We start from the raw sequence: 15,300 nt of genomic DNA, 5'->3' as shown, positions 1-15,300 counted from the left end.
GATCCCAGAGTCACTTCACAACCAATGGCATAGCGTCACCGGAGACATTGTAGCTCTCCAACACAGGCACTCTTCAACTCGTATTCTCAATATTATTTATTTACTACTTATTGTTATTATCCTTGGATTTTTTTTCATATTTGCCCAGTTGGTCGTCTTTTGCTCATTGTTTGTCCATCTTTGTGTGCAGTTTTTCTTTGATTCATTGATCTCCTGTGAATGCCTGCAAGAAAATGAATCTCAGGGTAGTATAAGGTGACATTTACTTTGACCTTTGGTGTATCTACAGCCACAACAACCCTCTCATCTTCAGCAGTTCATCGTGATCGAGAATGACCTGTACTTTGTAAGTTCTCAGATGGCTTTTGAGACCAATGTAGAGACAACAGACTCTTCTACAGGTGGGAAAAGTGGAAAGAAAACACACATCATGTTACAAGGTGGATTTTAATCTTCATAAGGAGAATTCTTATCCAGCCCCAGATTAAAATCAACAATGTACATTCTAGGGCCGAGGTTCCCAACCCTTTTGATGCCAGTGAGCCTTACTATTAATCAAGGGTCTGTAAATCCCAGGCTGGGAACCCCTACAATTTAGGGAGAAAGGACAATCTACCTTATTGAGGCATTTAAATAAAGTATTTGATAGTGTAAACAGTTTATGTGATTGGGTAGGACCTTCAGAGGGAACTGCAGTGGGATTATGAGAGCAATGCAGAGTCCGGCAAGTTTAGATGCAATCACAGAAGGTAGAGAGAGAAATTATATTTCTCCGGTGTGACGGGTCAGAGTAAGATCCTTAAAATTAGAACGAGGCTGAAGGAGTGTCATAAAAGAAGCCCTGCTTCACAAGAAAACTTTTCCCTATAAAAGACAATGAAATGATGAAAATTTCACACCCAAGATTTATAGATTTCATTATAGAATAGTAATATAAATAGCCAGCCGGTGGTGTAGTGGCATCAGCATAAGACTACTACGAAAGACTACGAGAAACAGCAAAATGTTGCCAATGTGGCACAGGAATCTTTCTCCTGTAACACACACACTCTCCAGCAGGTGGCAGAACCGGACTACTGAGAGTGGATCAGTGCCTTACCAAAAATTCTTGACTTAAAACATGAGTGATCTTACATTTCACTGACACAGTATAAAGTCTATAGAGTTTAATCATCTTTAGCACTCAAGTCTTGTAACAATCCAGTGACAATAAGCCAATGAGGTTGGGTATAAATGATGAAAATTGGACTAATTCCATGAGTTGGCAAACAGGAACAGAACATGACAACAGTTTCTGTGAATCTCCAGTGCTCAGGTGTGTTTTGAAGTCAGTTCTCTGTCCAGCTTTGGATGCACATCCCAAGGGGAAAGTCACTCAGAAGCCTCCCTAATCCGCTTTTGCATCCTTGCAGCGTGCTCTCTGCTTTTGGCTCTCTTGGCTTGCAGCTGAAGGTTGAGAGAAAACAACAACATACTTTAGGAACGGTCACCAAGCAGGGACAGCAAACCTGAAGGAGACTGGTTTATCTGGCAGGGAAACAGGCATAAAATGCTGGAGGAACTCAGCAGGCCAGACAGCATCTATGGAAAAGAGTAAACAGCCGATGTTTTGGGCCGAGACCCTTTTTCAGGACCGGAAAGGAAGAGATGTCAGAGTAAGAAGGTGGGGAGAGGAGGAAGAAGTAGAAAGTGGTAGGTGATAGGTGAAACCGGGAGAGGGGGGTGGGGGTAAAGTAAAGAACTGAGAAGTTGTTTGGTGAAAGAGATAAAGCGGTGGAGAGGAGGGAATCAGATAGGAGACGAAAGAAGACCACGGAAGAAAGGGAAGGGGAAGTAACACCAGAGGGAGGGGATGGGAAGGTGAGAGAGGAAAATGGGAATGGGGAATGTTGAAGGGTGGGTGTAATTACTGGAAGTTTGAGAAATCAATGTTCATAGCATGAAGTTGGAGGCTACCTCGATGGAATATAAGGTGTTGCTCCTCCAATCTGAGTGTGGCCTCATTGCCACAGTACTTCACCCCCATCCCCCCCCTCCCAGTTTCACCTATCACCTGCCACCTTGTACTTCTTCCTCCCCTCCCACCACCTTCTTACTCTGGCCTCTCCCCTTAATTTCCAGTCCTGATGAAGGGTCTTGGTCTGAAACATTGACTGTTTACTCTTTTCCACAGATGCTGTCTGGCCTGCTGAGTGCTTCCGGCATTTTGTGCGTGTTGCTCTGGATTTCCAGCATCTGCAGATTTTCCCATATCTGGCAGGGAGCTGGAATACACAGAATAGAAAGGATCCTGGCCCAGTCTGACAACCTATCTTACATGGAAAAGAAAGAGTCAAAAATTGGTCAAGAACAGGATGGGTAAGAGGCTGTTGATCTTCTTTAGTTAGACAATTGAGTCCAAGAGCTGTGAGGTAATGTAGCAGCCCTATAAAACCTTGATTACACCAGCACACACAAAATGCTGGAGAAGTTAGCAGGTCAGGCAGTGTCGATGGAGAGGAATAAACAGTTCATGTTGCAGACCAAGCCCCTTCATCAGGACTGGAGAGAAAAGGCAGAAGAAGCCAGAATAAGGAGGAGGTTAGACCACACTTGGAGTATTGTGTTCAGCTCTAGTCACTTCATTATTGGAACGATGAGGAAGCCTCAGCTAAGGTGCAGAGGAGATTAACCAGGATGCTGCCTGGATTAGAGTATGTCGTATGAGGAAAAGTTGAGCAAGTTAGGGCTTTTCTCTTTGGAACGACGGAGGATATGAGGTGGCTTATTAATTGTGTATACGATTATAAGAAGCATTGAATGGACAGCCAATGCATCTTCCCAGAGGCCAGCCTTTAAATGTGAGTGGAGGACAATTTAGGGGGGTGGCAGAGGCAGGTGTCTGTAACCCACTGCCAGGAGTGGTGGTATAGGTGGATATACTAGGGACGCCTAGACAGGCACATAGATGAAAGAAAAATGGAGGGCTACATGGGAGGGAAGGGTTAGGTCTTGGAGTAGGTTAGAAGGTCGGCACATCGCAGGCTGAAGGGTCTGTACCGTGCTGTGCTATGTTCCCAAAATTGGCTCCTGCAGAGCTCAGCTGAGGCTTTGAATGTCAAAAAGCCTGGACTGGTTTCTAGCAACAAACAATCTACCGGACAAACTCAGCAGCATCCAGTTGGGGAAGTGGAGGGTTGGAAATGGAAAGATTGTTGATATCTCAGATTATAATTCTGCATTACTGAGTCCTGATGCAGAGTTTCAACCCAAAATATTACCAATTCCTTCCTTCCCCTCCTCCATCTCCCCCCCCCACCCCCTCACCACAGATACTGTCTAAACCACTGAGTTCCTCTGTTCTCTGCCAGACTGTTTGCTGTTTCCAGGTTCAGCATCTGCAATCTCTCCTGTCTCCAGTCTGAACTCCGTGTGACACCAGACCAGCAATGTGGTGACACAGCTGTCCTCCAAAATGCTTCCCATGTTCCTCAGTTCAGGTAGTGATTAGAGATGTCTAGTAATTGCAGGTTTATCTGGAGAATAATGGAAACTTAATGAAGAAAGTTTAACTTTCAGTTTCCTGACATCCTAACTGTACAGGAGAGTGCTCACAAGTTGCTGGCTTCACCAATCCAGCCCTGGTGTCAGGGTAATAAGATCTTTCCATCACTCAGCAAAGTGTTGCAACATAAAAGACCAACATGGCCATCATTAAACATGAAATGGGCAGATGCAGCCGATTGATGTTTGGAAAAGTCTTCAAACAGGCCATGAGGCATTGATGGGGACAAAACAAGAAAGCACTATTGCCATAGGAACTTGGAAGAATAAAACAAACAGGAATAAAATGTTCAAAAAGAATGTTTTTTTTTGATGAAGTGTTGTTTTCTCTCTATAAGGAAAAATGTCAAAAAGTCTAGAACCAACAAGATCATCTTACCTCTGCACTTAAGCAATGTCTCATCTCTCGGTCTATGTCATTACATTTCCCCAGAAACTTCATGAAGCTGTGCTGTGGGAGAGAAGGGATGCTCAGTAAAAGTTCGCACACTGTTGATAACTTCTTATCAAAATGATTACAATGGTCTAATGTTTGGTAACGAACACAATGCTAGAGAAAGATTCTGGCGTCTCTCTCCTTTCAAAACCAGTCCTGATGAAGGATCTTGGCCCAAAGTGTAAACTCTCTATTCCTCTCCCTACATACTGCCCGACCTATTGAGTTCCTCCAGCATCTTGTGTTACTCTGCAGTTCCAGCATCTGCAGAATCTCTTGTGTTCATGAGTTGGATGTTAAGGCATAACCTGCCCTGCTATAAGAATTGGTTGAAGCATCCAGCTGTTAGATGAGTGAATCTTGTATCTGAGTTTGTGTTCAGGTAACATACCAGTAAATGGCTTGAAAAGTTGTTGTGTTTGGAAGGGAGAATCAGCACCTCTTGAAGGGATTGTGAAAGGTTCCCTTCAGAATGAGATGTTCCAACAGCACCACTGAACAATTCTCAGACATCCTAACACCCCTGGTCCATTCCCTTCCCATTTACATCCCAACACCCCCCATCCCCTTCTATCTTATATCCTGACACCCCTGGTCCATCCCCTTCCCACTTCTATCCCGACACCCCTGGTCCATCCCCTTCCCACTTCTATCCCGACACCCCCCCATCCCCTTCCCATTTACATCCCGACACCCCCCCATCCCCTTCCCACTTCTATCCCGACACCCCCCATCCCCTTCCCACTTCTATCCCGACACCCCCATCCCCTTCTCATTTACATCCCGACACCCCCCCATCCCCTTCCCACTTCTATCCCGACACCCCCCATCCCCTTCCCACTTCTATCCCGATGCCCCCATCCCCTTCCCACTTACATCCCGACGCCCCCATCCCCTTCCCACTTACATCCCGACGCCCCCCATCCCCTTCCCACTTACATCCCGACACCCCCCATCCCCTTCCCACTTACATCCTGACGCCCCCCATCCCCTTCCCACTTACATCCCGATGCCCCCCCATCCCCTTCCCACTTACATCACGACGCCCCCCCATCCCCTTCCCACTTACATCACGACGCCCCCCCATCCCCTTCCCACTTACATCACGACGCCCCCCCATCCCCTTCCCACTTACATCTCGACGCCCCCATCCCCTTCCCACTTACATCCCGACGCCCCCCCATCCCCTTCCCACTTACTTCCCGACACAACTGGTCCATTCCCTTCCCACTTACATCCCGACGCCCCCCCCATCCCCTTCTCATTTACATCCCGACGCCCCCCCATCCCCTTCCCACTTACATCCCGACGCCCCCCCATCCCCTTCCCACTTACTTCCCGACACAACTAGTCCATTCCCTTCCCACTTACATCCTGACACCCCCCATCCCCTTCTCATTTACATCCCGACACCCCCATCCCCTTCCCACTTACATCCCCACCCCCCATCCCCTTCCCACTTACATCCCGACACCCCCATCCCTTCCCCACTTACATCCCCACACCCCACCACCCATCCCCTTCCCACTTACATCCTGACACCCCCATCCCCTTCTCACTTACATCCCCACACCCCCATCCCCTTCCCACTTACATCCCGACACCCCCCATCCCCTTCCCACTTACATCCCGACACCCCCCATCCCCTTCCCACTTACTTCCTGACACAACTGGTCCATTCCCTTCCCACTTATATCCTCTAGGTGTAGTTATGGTAACTCTCGTCAGCTGTAGGTGTAGCTATGGGAACTGTCGTCAGCTGTAGGTGTAGCTATGGGGACTATGATCAGCTGTAGGTGTAGCTATGGGAACTGTCGTCAGCTGTAGGTGTAGCTATGGGGACTGTGATCAGCTGTAGGTGTAGCTATGGGAACTGTCTAGGTTTGCTCTTGTCAGTTCTAGCTACACTTGTATCTTTGTGGAACACATGGAATAGTCTTTGTTCTGAGTTTACACAGGACCGTTCTCCCAACTTTCTCTGATAAACTGATGAATGCATTGGTGCCTACTACCCCCAAAAAACAAAAGTTTCACCACATTAGCAGCCAGTTTCCACCCCACTCTCATTTACATGGTCAATCTGAGAATTCTTTTCATTCTCTAGATCTCTGTCTCCTTTGCAGGAGATAGAATAACCACCAACATCTTTTGCAAGTCCATAGCTACCTGGCAATGTCAACTTGTACCGGACAAGTCGACTGGGTGATTAAAAAAGTGTATGGTGTGTTGCCCATCATTAATCAGGGGATTGACTTCAAGAGCTGTGAAGTAATGTTATAGCTCTATAAACAGGGCATGAAAAGGTTTGGGCACCCCGGTCAAAACTTCTGTTACTGTGAATATTTAAGTGAGTAGAAGAAGAACTGATCTCCAAAAGTCATATGACACAATTCTTTAATATTTTAAGCAAGATTACTTTTTTATTTCCATCTTTTACAGTTTCAAAATAACAAAAAAGGAAAAGGGCCCGAAGCAAAAGTTTGGACACCCTGCATGGTCAGTACTTAGTAATATCCCCTTTGGAAAGTATCACAGCTTGTAAGTGCTTTCTGTAGCCAGCTAAGAGTCTTTCAATTCTTGTTTGGGGGGTTTTCACCCATTCTCCCTTGCAAAGGGCTTCTAGTTCTGTGAGATTCTTGGGCCGTTTTGCATGCACTGCTCTTTTGAGGCCTATCCACAGATTCTCGATGATGTTTAGGTTGGAGGACTGTGAGGGCCATGGCAAAACCTTCAGCTTGCACCTCTTGAGGTAGTCCATTGTGGATTTTGAGGTGTGTTTAGGATCATTATCCTGTTATAGAAGCCATCCTCTTTTCATCTTCAGCTTTTTTACAGACTGTGTGATATTTGCTTCCAGAATTTGCTGGTATTTAATTGAATTCATTCTTCCCTCTACCAGTGAAATGTTCCCTGTGCCACTGGCTGCAACACAAGCCCAAAGTATGATCGATCCACCCTTGTGCTTAACAGTTGGGGAGGTGTTCTTTTCATGAAATTCTGCACCCTTTTTTCTCCAAATATACCTCTGCTCATTGCGGCCAAAAAGTTCTATTTTAACTTCATCAGCCCACAGGACTTGTTTCCAAAATGCATCAGGCTTGTTTAGATGTTCCTTTGCAAACTTCTGATGCTGAATTTTGTGGTGAGGATGCAGGAAAGGTTTTCTTCTGATGACTCTTCCATGAAGGTCATATCTGTGCAGGTGTCGCTGCACAGTAGAACAGTGCACCACCACTCCAGAGTCTGCTAAATCTTCCTGAAGGTCTTTTGCAGTCAAGCGGGGGTTTTGATTTGCCCTTCTAGCAATCCTACGAGCAGTTCTCTCAGCAAGTTTTCTTGGTCTTCCAGACCTCAACTTGACCTCCACCATTCCTGTTAACTGCCATTTCTTAATTACATTACGAACTGAGGAAATGGCTACCTGAAAATGCTTTGCTATCTTCTTATAGCCATCTCCTGCTTTGTGGGCATCATTTGTTTTAATTTTCAGAGTGCTAGGCAGCTGCTTAGAGGATCCCATGGCTGCTGATTGTTGGGACAAGGTTTGAGGAGTCAGGGTATTTATAAAGCTTTGAAATTTGCATCACCTGGCCTTTCCTAATGTTGACTGTGAACAAGCCATAGCCCTAACAAGCTAATTAAGGTCTGAGACCTTGGTAAAAGTTATCTGAGGGCTCAAATCTCTTGGGGTGCCCAAACTTTTGCATGGTGCTCCTCTCCTTTTTTTCACTCTAAAATTGTACAAAACAAAAATAATACACTAATCTTGCTTAAAATGTTGAAAGGAATGTGTCATTTTTAACTTTACGACTTTTGGAAATCAGTTCATCTTCTACTCATTTAACTATTCACAGTAACAGAAATTTTGACCAGGGGTGCCCAAACTTTTGCATGCCACTGTAAAACCCCACTTAAAGCATTATGTTCATTCTGGTTGCCCTGTTATAGGAAGGACGTGGAAGCCTTAGAGAGGGCACAGAGATTTACCGGGATTCTGCCTGGATTAGACAGCATGTCTTATGAGGACAGGTTAAGTGAGCTTGGGCTTTTCACTTCGGAGAGGAGGAGGATGAGGTGACTTGATAGAGATATACAAGATGATAAGAGGCATAGATTGAGAAGATAGCCAGAGACTTTTTCCCAGGGTGGAAATGACCATATGAGACCACATAATTTTAAGGCAATTGAAGGAAAGTATGGGTGGGAGATGTCAGAGGTAATTTATTTTTCACAGAGCGATGGTTGTGCAGAATGACCTGCCGGAGTAGTGGGTACATTAGGGTTATTTACAAAACTCTTAGGTAGAAACATGGATAATAGAAAAGTGGGTGGGAAGGATTAGGTTGATCTTAAGGGTAGGTGAAAAGGTTGGCACAACGTTGTGGGCCGCAGGGCCTGTACTGTGTTGTAGTTTTCTATGTTTTATTCGTTTTCTCCCCCAGTTTGTTCTTCTTCATCCCATTTGGTCCAGTGATGAGATTCTCTACTCTGATGTCCATAAGATGTCCTCTCTTCTCCTGAAATGAGGCTTGCCATCTGGTTGGAGCTCTCAACTGCATTTTCTCTTCTTCCTGCACATCCGCTTTCACCCCTGTCCCAGGATCTGAACAAAAATGGAGTTCCCTGGTACTTACCTTCCACCCCACCAGCCTTACCCTTTCACAGTTTCCACTGGCCCCAACGAGATCCCACCGCCATTCACATCTTCTGGACAAGAAGGGACAGTGGGTTAACATGCAAGTGTGTGAGATTAACAGATAGGCACAGTGGGTTAGTCTGCAAGGTGGGCATTAGTATATACAAGAATATACTGTAACCTGCCCAAAACAGGAGCAGTAAAGGCCTTTAAACCTTTAGAAATGAAAGCACACCAGGTATACTCACTTCTTTATGGCACTGCTGAAGGCGTTGAATGAGAATGTTACACTCATCTGTATGCAGGTGTGGTGAAAGGTCAGGGTGCATATCTGTTTACAGTCGCAAGGCAGGAAGTTGATCCTTTATAATGATACCAGGAGTTAAAAATCTTCCTGCTGGAAAAGTCAGATCCACACATGATCAATAAACATCACCATCAACAAAATTTTTACTAACATTGCAATCAACAAGTTGCACTTGCAGGTGAGAGCGAGCCGGCTAACAATAGAATGGCAAGAATATTCCTCTTGTTGGGAGTGCAGAGAATGACATTTATGTTACTCAACTTTACAAAAAGGTCAAGACTAAATTCCTGGATAAATAAGTTAAACACCCCCAACAGACTGCACTTAGAGTATTGAGAGAAGTTTTGAACTCCTTATCTAAGGATGGATGTGCTGACATTGGAGAGGGTTCAGAGCAGGTTCATGAGTTAACATATGAGGAGCATTTGATAGATCTAGTGCGTATGCGCCAGTTGTGCATGCAGTCTGTTACAGCCGTTCCAGACCAGTATTCTTACATGTTTCTTCTTATTTTTTAAATTACATTATGCTTTGTAATTTTTTTTTTGCACAGTAACACGTCGAAGCTGCACCCTCTCTGACATGCTGGTAGAGAGAGTTTTATTTGGGTTTTTAGCGCTGGAAATAGTTACATTCCGACATGTCTCATTAGCGGGACAGAAGCATGGTCGCATTGTGTATTCCAGGGACCAGCTGATTGAGCTTATGCCGGCCGGTTTAGCGAGCAGAGCGGCCGACACCCTTGCTGAAATCTGGAGGAAAACACACAGAGGATGCAGAGGAGGATCACAAAGGCGAGGAAAGTGGACCGGGTCGAGACAACAGAGACTTATGGAGAAGAGGAGTTCGGTGGGTAATAAAATGGACGAGTTCACAGCGCTAGCCAGGCGTCAGAGAACATTTCGGGAGTGCAGTGTGATGTCTTTCACTGGAACGGGGCTGCACAAGGACATACCCGATCAAATCTTTTCCATGGAGGGCTTCCAGACCATTCGGGCTGACCGGAAGTGCACTGAGAGCGGTAAGCGTAAAGGAGTTGGGTGCTTACCGTTCTGGTTAACAACAGATGGTGCAATCGGGTCATATTACGATCGAGGAACGTGTTTGTAGACCGGATATTGAACTTTTTACTGTTGGACTTCGGCCATATTCCACTGTGATACAACACTGGGTGTCACGGGAGGTAGTTCCTGCCTGTGGCCATTGAACTTGCAGCTCCTCCCGTGGAGGGTCAGACACCCTGAGCCAATAGGCTAGTCCTGGACTTATTTTCCATCTGGCATAGTTTGCATTTTGTTGTTTGATTGTTTGTGGTTTTTGTATTATATTTATGCTCTATTCTTGGTTGGTGCGGCTGTAACGAAACCCAATTTCCCTCGGGATCAATAAAGTATATCTATCTATCTATCTGGGCCTGTCATCACTGGATTTTAGAAGAATGAAGTGGAGGGTGGTGGTGACCTAACTGAAACCTATTGAATATTGAAAGGCCTTTGGAAGAATGGACTTGGAAAGGATGTTTCCTCTCGTGGGGGAATCTAGGACCAGAGGGCACAGCGTCAGAATACATGGAATCCCTTTAGAACAGAGATGATGAGGGATTTCTTTAGCCAGAGGCTGGTGCATCTGTGGAATTAGTTGCCACAGGCGGCCGTGGAGGCAAATCATTGGGTATATTTAAAGCAGAGGTTGATGTGTTGTTAATTAGTAATGCATCCAACATAACAAGGACAAGGTAGGAGAATGAGATTGAGGAGGATAATCTATCAGCCACAATGGAATGGCAGAACAGATTCGATGGGCCAAATGACCTAATTCTGCTCCTGTGTCTTATGGTCTAACAAACTCCCCACCTCCACATCAAGCAGGGGAATGCAAACTCATCTAGTTAAATATCAGAAATGGATAAACTAGGATCAGTAAATCTGATCATGAAAAACAATCTGGCTTATGAGCAAATGCTGGAGGAACTCAGTACAACAGGCAGCATCTATGGAGGGGAATGAACAATTGACATTTCGGCCGAGAACCTTGGCCGGTTACTGTGTTGTATCTCTAAATAAAACAAAATAAAAACTCTCGCCAGAAGGGTCTCGGCCAGAAACGTCGATTGTTTATTCCCCTCCATAGATGCTGCCTGAACTGCAGACTTGCTCCATCGTTTTGTGTGTGTTGCTCAAGATTTGCTGTATCTGCAGAATCTCTTGTGTCTGGATCATTAAGTCTTTTAGGGTAGAAAATCTCATATTCCTTTGCATTTAGCCTCCTTGTGACTGCAGAGCTACAGTAGTATGGTTGACTCTTAATAACCTCATGGAATGGCTGAGAAAGTGCAAGAAACACCAGCCCTACCTATGTCAACGGTGCTTGAAAGAAATTGGGGGGGTAGGTGGTGGCAAGAAAAGCAAGGGCTTCAATCAGAATCAGGTTTAATATCACCAGCATATGTCGTGAAATTTGTTAAATTACTAGCAGCAGTAAAAACGCCATACATAATAATACAGAAAAAATGAATTAGATTAAGTATATATATGTATATTAAATAGTTATATTAAAAATAATAATGCAAAAAACAAAAAAAGAAAAGTGAGGTAGTGTTCTTGGGTTCAATGTTCATTTAGAAAGCAGATGGCAGAGGGGAAGGAACTATTCTTGAATCGTTGAGCATGTGCACCTCCTACCTGATGGCAACAATGAGAACGGTATGTCCTGGGTGATGACGGTCCTTAATAATGGACTTCGCCTTTCTGAGGCACCGCTCCGTGAAGATGCCTTTGATACAACTCAGGCTAGTACCCATGATGGAGCTGACCAATTTTACAAGTTTTTTTTTGTAAACATCAATTCCACATCATCAATAAAATCCGATGCGAAGTTAAATTCACATCTGTTTAGTTTCTCCCGTATGATATTTAAGGCAACTGGATTTTTAATAATGTCATAATAATCAGTAACCTGAGCTTTGTTTACCAACTTCAGGAATGGCCAACTGTCCTCATGCCGTACTAAATCCACTATCAGTTGTTCACAAGGAGAAAGCTCATGCATGCCATTTGTGGTTTATTTAGTTTCTGTAGTTTATTTCAATCCTGTGCAGTAGCCCTTCCTCCCCATCCCAGACAGTGATGCAGTCTGTCAGAATGCTCTCCACAGTACATCTGTAGAAGTTTTCAAGTGTTTTAGGTGACAAACCACGTTTCCTCAAACTCCTCCTGAAATATAACTGCTGTCTTGCCTTCTTTATAGCTGGATCGATATGTTGGAACCAGGTTAGATCCTCAAAGATCTTGACACCCAGGAACTTGAAATTGTTCACCCTCTCCACTTCTGATTACTCTATGCGGATTGGTTTGAATTCCCCTGTCTTACCCCTTTCTGAAGTCCACAGTCAACTTTTTGGTTTTACTGACATTGAGTGCAAGGTTGTTGCTACGACACCACTCAACTAGCTGGTGTATCTCACTCCTGTGTGCCCTCTTACCTCCCTCTGGTATTCTGCCAACAATGGTTGTACCATCAGCAAATTTATAGATGGCATTTGAGCTGTGCCTAGCCACCCAGTCATGGGTATAGAGTGAGTGAGCAGTAGGCTAAGCACACACCCCTGAGGTGCACCAGTGTTGATTGTTAGCAAGGTGGAGGTGCTACTTCCAATTCACATAGATTGTGGTCTTCCAGTTAGGAAGTCGGGGATCCAATTGCAGAGGGAGGTACAGAGGCCCAGGTTCTATAGCTTTTCGATGTCAGGATGCTGTTCATTGACTATAGCCCAGGACTTGTGCACCAATTCCTTCTTCTTAACCAAGGCCTCAATATCTCTTGAAAGTCAGGGTTCCCTAACCTTGCTTTTCATTCTAACAGGAATATATAAACACTGTACTCACAAAATGTGACTTCTGAAGGCCTCCAACCTACCAAGTATCCCTTTGCCAGAAAGCAATCTGTCCCAATCCACACCTGTCAAATCCTTTCTGATGCCATCAACTAAACCTGATGTCACAGGTAGATTGGATCATAAAGAGAGCTTTTGACACACTGGCCTTCATAAATCAAAGTACCGAGTACAGGTATTGGAACGTAATGTTGAAGTTGTATAAAACATTGGTGAGACCAAGTTTGGAGTATTATGTGCACTTCTGGTCACCTGCCTTCAGGAAAGATTTCAATCAGATTGAAAGAGTTCAGAGAAAATTTACAAGGATATTGCAGGGATTTTAAGAATTATAGGTTAAGGTTAAATATATTAGAAACTTATTCTCTGGAGTATTTAAAGGCCTGAACAGATTAGATATGGCAAAGTTATTTCCCATGATAGGGGAGTCTCGGACAAGAGGGCACGACTTCAGAATTGAAGGACATCCATTTAGAACTGAGATGCAGAGAAATTACTTTAGTCAGAGGGTGGTAAATCTGTGGAATTTGTTGCCACCAGCAGCTGTGGAGACTAAGTCATTGAGTGTACTTAAGGCAGAGATAGATAGATTCTTGATTAGCCAGGGCATCAAAGGGTATGGGGTGAAGGCAGGAGAGTGGGGATGACTGGAAGAATTGGATCAGCCCATGATTGAAGCAGACTCGATGGGCCAAATGGCCCACTTCTGCTCCTATATCTTATAGTCTTATGGTTATGGAATATGTCTATGAGGTTCTCGTCATTTAGATCATTGTATATCAAGCAGTAGTTCAGCAAGGCAACTGGACTTGCTGTGTTGCGTAGAAGACGTTTTGCCACTCATCCGAGAGGCTTCAGAGTGATGCGAGTGTGAAACAAGTTACCAGAGGAAGTGATGGATGCGGGTGTGATTCCAAAGTTGAGAGAAGTTTGGACAAATACATGAAGGGTATGGAAGGCTTTGGTACATGCGTGGGTCAATGAGACTAGACAGAATATCAGTTCAGCACAGACTAGATGGGCCGAAGGATCTGTTTCTGAGCTGAAGTGCTCAATAACTCTGAAACGTTCAGCTTTAGTACTTCAGCAAGAACTATCGTCGGTTATTATCGAGTTAGGTAATCCGGAGCTCAGGGTCACAGAGGACAAGAGGAAGCATTAATTTCTACATCTGTACACGATTCCAGGCGTTCTATTCCGGCCGTAGTTGATTATTATGTATAATTCCGACGAATTAAAGGGGGACAAATCCCAATGTTTAATGTATTAACTATCCTCAACTCACCTTCTATCAAAAACTGCTCTTGGACCCAGCAAGACAGGAAGCAACGTTTTGCTTTTGATTGACAAGGGATCTAACCAAACAGACATGTGTTTTCGAAACCTGGTCACCAATAGACAAACGGGTAGGAGGCGGGTTTTCCTTAAAAGAACCAATCAAAGAATGAAAAGGTGGAGACTTTGAGCATTAAAGGGGCAGTGAATCCTATAAAAGCCCGGGTCTTCCCCCCCCCCCCCTATTTTCTGCTTGCTTTTGCAACCTTTGCTCTTGATTAGATTCTTGCTTTAATTAATGGATTGGAGTTTGTAAAGTAACAATCTTATCTGGTTGTTTTCCTGCCCTTTATTTCTCCTTAGGTAGAGTCCAGGATGACGGGTAGGTCAATGCGGAATCTACAAGATCTGCCGCTGTGGGAGAGTTGGAACCTGTGCCGCGAAGCAGCCAAATTTCCCGTTATATGAGACAATAGTGATAAATCTGATTCTTATGAGAAGAGAGTTGGAGCATTGACTCTTCCTTGCTTAATCCCAGTTAGCACTGGCACTGAGTGGGTGCTGAACCTGTTGTTTGTCATCACAGAGGAAATGGAAGAAGCTGATCAATTATTTTTTCGGGTGCAGCCAAATTTGAGATTGTTACATAAACCCTCTGCGCTGATAAGGGTTTTCTGAGATTGAGTAAAGTCGTGTACAGTAATTACTGCTGCTCTCTGCAATTTTTCTGGAATTTCCTGCACCTTTCACTTCACAGGGGAATCTATCGAATAAAACCTGGCATTTAACTATAGAGGTATTAAAATATCTCCTCTTATGGCATAATGCCAATATTTGATCATCTGTGACTCTGTAAACCAATTTAACAAGTTAAAGTGCATTGTATAAACATTGTCATCAGACTGAGGTGCACTAGTTATTGAAAGTTCCCTTGTCACCTTCAAATTCTATTAGAGTGCATTCTCTCCTCTCCAAGTTTTGTGTAACATGTGTTTGGCCATTTTACTGGTCTCTGTGTCATCTTCAATTGTGTTAACAATGTCATTAGTGGTTTCTGAATTCCTGAATTTGATGTCTGGTCCATTATAGGGAATGACAATTAGAGAGGTTTATCCAAGCCAACTGTAAGTAACAATGTCATCAATCTGTACCTCATTCTGAGGAGAATGGGATATCAATGGTTAACTTCCCGTTTATTTTGAAATAAGACC

The 15,300-nt window shown here is 44.3% G+C and overlaps 1 protein-coding gene across 1 annotated transcript; it reads right to left on the bottom strand.

The window, feature by feature from the left end:
* Window positions 1-233: 233 nt before the first annotated feature.
* Window positions 234-14,156, bottom strand: cmc2 (C-x(9)-C motif containing 2). Its single transcript, XM_063067506.1, has 4 exons — window positions 14,100-14,156; window positions 8,864-9,012; window positions 3,923-3,994; window positions 234-1,446 (listed from the first exon to the last, which is right to left on the bottom strand). The coding sequence occupies exons 2-4, from the start codon at window positions 8,942-8,944 to the stop codon at window positions 1,372-1,374; spliced, it is 228 nt and encodes a 75-aa protein (XP_062923576.1). The 5' UTR covers window positions 8,945-9,012; window positions 14,100-14,156; the 3' UTR covers window positions 234-1,371.
* Window positions 14,157-15,300: the final 1,144 nt, after the last annotated feature.

This window comes from Mobula hypostoma, chromosome 14, assembly GCF_963921235.1.
Source record: "Mobula hypostoma chromosome 14, sMobHyp1.1, whole genome shotgun sequence".
NCBI classification, from domain to species: domain Eukaryota; kingdom Metazoa; phylum Chordata; class Chondrichthyes; order Myliobatiformes; family Myliobatidae; genus Mobula; species Mobula hypostoma.
Note: the sequence above shows the minus strand (reverse complement) of the source record. Positions and strands in the feature narration are given on the sequence as shown.

Excerpts from the sequence above, each read along its gene's own strand:
- cmc2 (XM_063067506.1), bottom strand. The coding sequence starts at position 8,944 with ATGCACCCTGACCTTTCACCACACCTGCATACAGATGAGTGTAACATT. Across the intron at positions 3,995-8,863 it reads TTCAGCAGTGCCATAAAGAA|CACAGCTTCATGAAGTTTCT; the intron begins GTGAGTATACCT and ends TCTCTCCCACAG. Across the intron at positions 1,447-3,922 it reads GACATTGCTTAAGTGCAGAG|CTGCAAGCCAAGAGAGCCAA; the intron begins GTAAGATGATCT and ends CTCAACCTTCAG.